The following is a 9,531-nucleotide window of genomic DNA, read 5'->3' as shown; positions in this document are numbered from 1 at the left end:
ACCAAAGTAGTTCTCGGATTCCCATTTCAGTCATGTCACCAGATTTCTAAATAATCAGTCAGACCTTATCGACCGGAGTAGTTCAAACACGACTCAAATAATACTTTAGTACTTTGACTTGAGAAAAACAAAACTTTAGTTCATGTTAGTCTTCGATACTGATTGATTGAATGTTTATTATATTTATTTTAATATAAAGTTGGTTTATATAAAATGATTCGTAAATAAATTCAAAGTAGTTAAGAAAATAAAAAATATATTTAATTCAATCTAAAAATGTAAAAGTGTTTATTTCAGTTTTTGATATTTCATAGTGTTTTCAAATATATATATATATTTCATAGTGTAAATTTACTGAATTTTCTTTCTAAAATTTAGATCTAAAATAAAACTATTAACAAAAGTTATAAATATTTATGTTGAATTTCAAATCTGCGTACATATCATTTATCAGTATCAACATCGATTATATCAATGATAAAACAGTTTTTTTTTTTCTATAAGTTGGTGCGTCGATGATCTTTACATATAAAATTGTCAAGGTGGTTATCACAGAGATGAGAAAATATTTCTCTTCCAAAGATTATATAACAATCAGACAACAATCAAAGAGCAAAGATTTTTTTGGAAGGTGGGTGGTGGTTAAGTATAGATTTTTGTCTAAAGATCAAGATTCCAAGATATTAGACCATCAATATTGGGAGGGCCTTAAGCCAGGCTTTAAGGGAAAAGAAAAGAGGATCGAGGAGAAAATAGGAGAAAAGCCCTTATATAAGGATTGCTTTTATGCTTTTCATGACAAAAAAAAAAAAGAAGCTAAGGACTTTTATTTTAGCTCACCAATAATGATGCTCTTACTCCTGTGGTCCTAATGATAGAAGGAGTAATTCCTTAAGAAAGACAAGTTAAACTCTCTCCCTTCAATTCAGACCATATTGAGGATCTCCTGATAATCGTTTACGTGTCACAAACTTATTTTAAGGCTAGTTAAACTCTATTCATTCGGTTCAATAAAATACTACTTTTGATATGTTTGATTATCTTGCTTTTTGTTCTCGGAGTATCACAAAAAAAACACGTTATTTTACTTTAAGAGTTATTATTATTGTCTATGTTTTAAACAAATGAAATGTTTGCGATAAATAACATATTACATTCCACAGCAACGAACAACCTAAACCTCTTCACATGGCTCACCCAAAGATGAAAAAGGAGGTTTTATGAGTGGCAAATGCTCACTGGAAAGTCCACCACCGCATCAATAACCCACCACTATTACATCCAGTCATCCATCTGAAGAGACTAGCCGAGCAAAAGACCACTAGAGCTCACACCACCTGCTGAGCAAAGAGGAACACACACACACACATATGTATATAATTTAACAGTTTACAAAAATGATACAAAGTCTTTCTATCCAAGATTTCAAATATTCATGGTTCAATTGTAATCATGATGTTCAGGGTGTATTGACATCGATAAAATGTACGAAATTCATACCAGCATATTAAGTATTATTGTAATGAGGACATTTTATAACTAATTTTTAAAAATAGTTTAGAGTAAAAACATTCTAATGATACTTTATTTTTACTTTGTAATATAGTAAAAAATAGGTTTACTTTAAATATAGAGTAATTTGTCTATTTTTTTATTTTTTGTAACACAATTTATATTATAAAAAGCTCAATGAGCATTAATGTTTACATCTGAAACAGAAAATCCTAGAGTCATACTCGACGGTAGAACGAAAATAAAATACTATTGGATCAAACTCTAGCTCTATGATAGAATTACTCTATCTTATAGAGAAATATAGAGTAAATCATTGGAAATAGTATAATAACAAAAACTGTATACATGTGGCTGTGGGCTATATGAAACAGACTATTACATTTTTGTAACTTAATGTTTCAGTTTTTGAAGTTATAATTAAAGGTTTTGGTGTACCATAATGGCACGCTATCTACATCCTATAAATGCAAAAGCAAATATTTCTCCAGATAGTTAATCTCCTGAGCATAGAGAAGAAAAAACAAATATACTCTTGTGGGCACAATACATGCACATTCTTATTAAATAAACGTTTTTTAAAAAATTTAATAAACGTTCTTATCTATAAAATTAAAAAATTAAAAAAGGGAATCATCCTAATGTAATGTTAGATTCTGCGTATGGAAAGAACATTAAGACTTTGTATTGGTAAACAAAACTGAAGAAATAAATGAAGATGCCACTCGTGATGCTAACGATCTTCTCCATTTAGCTTTACAAAAATATGCGTCTCTTTCTAACAACTTTGTTCTTCAATGGGTTTATGCGTTAGCCTACAATTGCGAAGGAATCTACAATGGTCCATATATGTACAATTTAATTATATACTATTACATACTGATTTCAAAGATACTTTTAGGATAAAGCCGAATTTCTTTTTCTTTTTAGTTTGGACATGGGTACATCTAATTTTTGGCTTTGAAGATGCCGTAAAAAAATGCCAGTATCAAACGAAGGTTTATCGACTTGGCAAAGCCGATATACCAATTTTAAAACTTAACGCTTTATTTTCTTCATTTTTTTAGAATGTTATCGACATCTTCCAGTGGCATCTTGTTAAGTATATAAAACTTGAAACATTATGCATTTTTTGTTTTATCGATATTTTGATTTTTGTACAGATAGGCAAACAAACAAAAAACATGAATGAATTTGTTAGTTTTCTTGGGTGTAAAGTCTTGTAAAAACCTAATCCTACGATATCTTATGTTTTGTTTAGTCGTTGAAAGGAAAAATAAATCACATGTTCAGCTGTAGTTAGATCACATAATTTGTTAGTTCTATAAACTAAAATGTTCAAAGAAACATTTTAAGCAAAACTATAATATTTAAATAACAAAAGCAAACGCCCTTGCTATTTTCTTTGATTAAGTGTCCAGAAAATATCCAGACCCAAAAGGCCAAAATTTCAAACGGAAATTGATATAACTACACAGCCCCAAACTGCTATACCTAAAAGTTTGGTATTAAACTCGATCTGGCATAATAATCAAATGATTATCCAAAATGTAGGTATATATTAAAATAATAGTAGTTATATTAATATTTGTAATAATTTAAGTATCTTAAATTATAATTAGAAACCTAGATATATTAATTAATTTCTGGTAATTTTAGTATTGTGGATATTTTGAATAATTTAGATACAATAACTGAGTTGTATCCATAACTACATATGAACCCGTTGCGTTGCAACGAGTTTTGTTTGATGTTTAATTTAATAAAGAACATAAAATAATAATCATTTAATTACAAATTTATGCTTGATTTGTGTATGTTTTGTGAGATTTATTTTATTTTTAAAAATTTATTTTTATGCATAAGTTCAAGTCAAAACTTGTATTTTATAATGAGAAATTGCCAAAAATACCATTATCATGGTACCGTTTTTCATGTTTACACTAACCATTTACCACAACTTTTAATGAAGGGTTTAGAATTGAAGGTTTATGATTTAGAGTTTAGATTTGATGTTTTAGGGTTTAGGATATATAGTTTAGGGTTTGGAGTTGAAGATTTAGGGTTTATAATTGAGATTTTAGGGTTTAGGGTTTAGGATAGTTGAATAAAAACCGAACCATAAACAAATTTAACTAACGCAACGCAAATATGGTTGACACCATACCAAAACCGACCGCAAAAATAACAAAACAACTCGAGTAAAACCTATATGTTTCAACTATCAAAATATCCAAAAATCGGAGAGACTAATCTGAACCGGAACAAGAACCAACACCCAGATCTTGAGTATTGCTCTTTCGTTGTAGAGTACATCTAGACTATATTAAAGAGTGAGGTTTCTTTTTATAAACCGACGGTGTCAGAATTCGACCATATGGTTCGGCCATAAGTTTTGTCGGCCACGAAGCCTAACAGGTGAAGGTATCCGAAACTTAGCGTGCCAGATCCCATAATATATGGCGGCCCATTGATATAACCAAAGCCCATACGTAAAAATAGTCAAGTTACCCGAAACATACCGGGTCAGAATCTTCACTGTCCGAATCGAAAAGAACGACACGGCGTGGATCGCGATGATGGTCTCTCGTATGAACATTCATCCTTCTTACCCGACAACTTTAATTAAAAAGATCCGACCACTGCTTATTTCTTTTTCTTTTTCTGAAAAGAAATAATTAAAATCCTCAAATTGCTCGAACAAAATGCTGTTCCTGTACTACCGTCTATAGTTTCCTCAGATCCTTTTCTCCATTTCTTCCCCAGAAGCTAAATACACAATGAAAGATACCTAACCAATCGTGTTCTGGGAATCGTCAGATCTTTTTTCTGAGAAGGCTTACAGGTTCTGTTCCTGCTCTGTGATTGAATGTGATTGCTATTAGATGCTATAATATAAGCTCTGACAAATGATGGGTCTCGATCAAGTTTCTGTCTTTATTAGTTTTTGTTTTCTGGGTTTTATCTCCTCTGCTATATTTTTCTTAATATTTATATAATGTTTTGCACCGATTTGGTATTATCTCCCATTGGTTATTTTGATGACTTCTTTTCTTAAAGCTGTTACCTTGTTTGCATAATCTGTTTTGCTTTCATATGAGACGATCACATTTATTTTGAATTAACTGAACTGAGATTCTGAATGATCCTTTTGTTGCAGGTCCTTGTTCCTCTGTAGCTCAAAGATTTGAAAGAGCTGATTCAAAGTCCTTGGATGGTCTTTGAGAAACACACACATTCCAAGATTTTTAGAAAGTGATGTGCGTTTCTATTTCCACATATGTTACGCCATCTCGGATGGCTATTTGGATTGAGAAGAAGAAGTAGGCAAGCAAAGAGGCTTGACGCTAAACCTTGCATAGATCATAGGGTTAAGCGAGTACTAATGGTTGACACGGTTCAAGAAGTTGCCATTTATATCCACAGGTTCCATAACCTTGATCTTTTCCAACAAGGGTATGTAAAGGATCCTGCTTCTTATCTACTTCCAACATATTTTTTTTAATAGAAATTGATTTCTAATCATTTATTTCATCAGATGGTATCAAATAAAAATCACCATGAGATGGGAGGACGGTGATAACGTGACTCGTGGTATTCCTTCAAGAGTCGTTCAGTATGAAGGTTGGTTTGTTTCTTTCTTGTTGCGTTCGTGTGAGTCTATTTTGAGTATAATTTAGAGAGAGGATTGGTTTTGTTACAGCTCTCGAATCAGGCTCTAATGGAGTGTGGAGGATAGATGATAAAGACAATAGTTTCTTCACACAGCCTTTCCAAATCAAATACGCAAGGCAGGACGTTCGTCTCTGTATGATGATCTCATTCACTTTGCCACTTCAAAGATACGACGTAAACAATCTCTACTCTCACTACCCATCCTAACAAATTTTCGAAAAGTTATGTTTTGTTATAATGAAGGTTGTGAAATGAATCTTTGGTTTACGCAGGGGTCGGCTACATCGGCTGCTATATTGAAATTTGAGCTCATGTATGCTCCTTCTATGGATAATTCATCGACGAAGCAATTAGAAGCTCTGCCTGCTGCGGTTCATGAGTTTCGTATTCCACCTAAGGCTCTTACAGGGTTGCATTCGTATTGTCCTGTGCATTTTGATACGCTCCATGCGGTTCTTATCGATGTGAGTGTCCACATCAGTGTGTTGAAATCTGCTGCTTATAGACGACCTTCAACTCTATCGAGGTTTGTCAAAAATAAAAATATTTGCATTCTACATAACTTAATTTATCTGCTGCTTATAACTTTATATTTCTAGTTAGTTGATATCTCAAGTCTCAACGTGTTTTGATGCAGAGTGGTAAGTAACAGTAAAAATGTCAGTGGCAGCAGTGCTCAATCTTTCAAGAAAGTATGTCCTTATGATTTTGTATTTTTTTCAGTCTTTTGTTTTGTCAATTTCTTATTGATTTTGGTTGCAAACTTTTGTTGATTCACTAGGCACTTGGTCTGCTTGCTTCTGCCGACAAGAAAATGGTGTCATTCGTTAAAGCATTACTAGGAGCACGCGACATTCTACTGGAGGAGATGAAAAGACTTAGCGAGGCAATTGGAAAATCAATTGATATGTCTGACTTTGTATCAGATATGAACAATGTTATAGCAGTTGCCGGTTCAGGACAAGGCAAGGAACAAAACAGTCCTTTTGAGGTCCTTTTCTTTATTTTTGATGCTAACTTGATTTTTTATCTGACTATTTGTTTTTCTTCTTCTTTTGATTATTATTTCTCCATTCTTTGGTACAGAAGTTGCATACTACATTTGATCTAGCAAGTGATGACTGGCTTCATGAGCTCTCCAAGGATCATCTAACTCGTTTATTCCACTTACTTGGCACCCAGCTTCATTATCTCTGGAACACGTTTCTTGGATTTCACCGGTAATTTCTTTTGGACATTTCATTGATCTAAGATCGTTCTCTTTAAGCTAAGATCAACATTCTTGGTTTTTTATAGGGATAATAACACAAAAATACTTGAATATCTTCGTGATGTTTGGAGGAAAGATCGTAGAGCCGAATGGTCGATATGGATGGTGTACTCTAAGGTTGAAATGCCACATCATTTTATAAACAGTGGAATGAGTGATATCATAAACCACAGTGCACACAAACGAGCCTCTAGTGTGTTGAAGTTGACTGATGTGAGTTTGTTAGTATTTACCAAATTTTGTTGAACTTGGCTCATCCAAGTTTTTGCTGTGATGCAGCCTGCACAACTTGCAGCTAACCGTGCTGAACTCCACCGTCGAAGCATCGCGCAAATGCGGGTTTGTTCTGTGTTCTCTGTCCCCTCTTGACATGACAAGCTGTTGATTTTGATGTGTCAATGCATTTTTTTTTTTTTTTTTGTGTGGTGTAGATTAACAATCGGTCAATACAAGACATGCAAATACTTGGAGATCCTATGAGAGTTCCTATTATTATAATCGAACGTGTCTTGAATGCACCAAGACGCACTTTAAGTGATAACTCTTACTTGAGACATGTGGATATGCTCGATTCCGGTTTGCTTAATGCGGTCAATGATGAAGGGGAGAAAACAAAAGCTACTAGCTCCCAGAAAAGTGCTCGTGAGCTAAAGATAGTTGTTTTTGTTCATGGTTTCCAGGCAAGTATCTTATCTAGTAGCATCTGTTTATCACTCAGTTGATAGAGTTTTGTTGATATGTGCTATAATAGGGGCATCACTTGGACTTGAGGCTTGTCCGGAACCAGTGGCTTATGATAGATCCGAAGACAGAGTTTCTCATGTCCGAGGCAAATGAGGAGAAAACACATGGCGATTTCAGGGAAATGGGACAAAGGCTGGCACAAGAAGTAGTTTCTTTTCTCAAGAGGAAGAAGGATAGGTATGCGAGACAAGGGCATTTGAAAAGCATCAAGTTGAGTTTTGTTGGGCATTCTATTGGTAACGTCATCATCAGAACAGCAATTGCTGGTAAATGTTCTTTAGAAATCTTCGTTGATGTTGAAGTAGATTCATCTTTTTAGTTTCGTTTCATCTTCTTTTTTTTTTGATGTTTCAGATGGTTTGATGGAACCGTTCAGGAAGTATCTACATACATATCTATCGCTTTCGGGTCCTCACTTGGGTTATCTGTACAGTACAAACTCTTTGTTTAACTCAGGACTTTGGCTCTTAAAGAAGTTGAAGAGTACACAGGTTATTCATCAGCTCACACTCACTGATGATCCTGATCTCCGGCAGACTTTCTTTTACAAACTCTGCAAGGTCTCTAGAGACAAACATCTCAACTTTTCTTCACAGCTTCAGTTTTTGTTGTTCTGTTCTAATATTTGGTTTTGAATCCTTTTCAGCAAAAGACGTTGGAACATTTCAAAAATATAATTCTCCTGTCCTCACCCCAGGTACTACTTACTCTTCCCCATGGTTCTAAAAATCGGTCTAGACGGCAACTTGGTCAAATGATTTTTTTTAAAATCTTAGTTTTTTTTTTGAAGAATCTGATTTATAGGACTCAAATTGGCTAAAACTGTCTTAAATTGTTTTTTTTTTAACTCGAAGAAAGTTGAGATACATAGTGTCGATAAGAAACTAAAAACAAAGAACATAAACCAAACAAAATAAAACAAAGACATAAACTGAGCCTAAAATCCGTATATGTTCACAAATCTATTCCTTCCACCTTTCGAAAAGAATTCGATATCAATGGAGCTGACCTAAAGAACAAATGTCTTGAATTGTTTTAAATTGGTATAAATCTATCTATAGTCTAAATCTATTAAATTAAGCTATAATCTTGGTACTAATTCACAAATTTATCTAATTTCTTTCGCTTTATAATTCATCAAAATAATTTTATAACTAAATCCAAAAACTAAAATAGTTTATATAAATGTAAAATATAATCAATAATTGCCTATCCGGCTAGTTGCTAGTTTTCTAGGTTTAGTTACTGCCTATCTATTTCTAGAACACTGCTCTTTCCTCTTTAAGGTTGATTGTGTGAACAAGTTTGAGACTTGTGAAGTTAATGAAACATCTTTTGTTATGTGACTGTTATACAATGCAGGATGGTTATGTTCCATATCACTCAGCAAGAATTGAATCGTGCCAACCAGCTTCATTCGACAGTACAAAAAGGGGAATCGCATTCTTGGAAATGCTGAATAATTGTATGGACCAATTACGTGGACCAGCCCCTGAAGCGCCGCATCAGCAAAGGATTTTCATGCGCTGCGATGTTAACTTCGACATGTCTGTGCATGGACGTAACCTGAACTCGTTCATTGGACGTGCTGCTCACATAGAGTTCTTGGAGTCTGACATCTTTGCAAGATTCATAATGTGGTCATTTCAAGATCTGTTCCGCTGATTTTTCCAGAACAGGATGTTGAACTTTGTACAAATTTTGGTGGGACTATAAACTGTTGTATATTAGCTCAGTGCCCGGTGCAGAATTTTACAAGGCCGCAAAGAGAGACCGTTTAAATTTATTACAAATGTGATAATTTATTAAAAACAATTTTGCACTCATGACTTGAACTCACCATCTCTTATCCTCTGAGAAATTTACTCAGGGATTCAATACAAGAAAAGTTAAATATTGGGTTTAAATGGTTTGATGGGCTGAGATATTGAGGTCTATATGTAAAATTGTAAACATCATAAAATCTTAGAACAGTCCATGTAGTATTGTAAGACTATCCACAATAATGGAAGTTTCAACTCTTGAATACTCAACAGTGAAGTTGTTCAAATTTTGTAACATATCTAGGTAGCTTCAAGGATGTAGTAAATTTTCAACTTGTATATGTGGCCCAGCCCAGCCTAGCCACATGGAACAAATGTGGCACAAATTTTTGTTCTTTTATCTCATTCAATAATTCGGATTTATTTATTATATAATAAAAAAAATTTAAAAATAAAAATTATATCAAAATTCACAATTTCTTATGATCTATAAATATAGACTACTCTCGTTTCATTTGAATATATAAAAAAATATTTTTCACTTTAATTTACAATTTTAGTATCTTA

At 33.4% G+C, this 9,531-nt stretch overlaps 1 protein-coding gene across 1 annotated transcript; it reads left to right on the top strand.

The window, feature by feature from the left end:
- The first annotated feature begins 4,122 nt into the window (after positions 1 to 4,122).
- LOC108828396 (uncharacterized) lies at positions 4,123 to 9,027 on the top strand. Its single transcript, XM_056994624.1, has 15 exons — positions 4,123 to 4,357; positions 4,673 to 4,968; positions 5,051 to 5,136; positions 5,216 to 5,361; positions 5,460 to 5,713; positions 5,825 to 5,879; positions 5,969 to 6,178; positions 6,274 to 6,407; positions 6,484 to 6,670; positions 6,737 to 6,796; positions 6,889 to 7,137; positions 7,209 to 7,467; positions 7,556 to 7,761; positions 7,848 to 7,898; positions 8,564 to 9,027. Exons 2-15 carry the CDS (start codon positions 4,793 to 4,795, stop codon positions 8,864 to 8,866), a joined length of 2,376 nt encoding a protein of 791 aa, XP_056850604.1. The 5' UTR covers positions 4,123 to 4,357; positions 4,673 to 4,792; the 3' UTR covers positions 8,867 to 9,027.
- Positions 9,028 to 9,531: the final 504 nt, after the last annotated feature.

The sequence above is a fragment of the Raphanus sativus genome, chromosome 9 (assembly GCF_000801105.2).
Source record: "Raphanus sativus cultivar WK10039 chromosome 9, ASM80110v3, whole genome shotgun sequence".
NCBI lineage: Eukaryota > Viridiplantae > Streptophyta > Magnoliopsida > Brassicales > Brassicaceae > Raphanus > Raphanus sativus.
The sequence above is the reverse complement of the archived record's forward strand: the minus strand, read 5'-3'. Positions and strand labels throughout refer to the sequence as shown.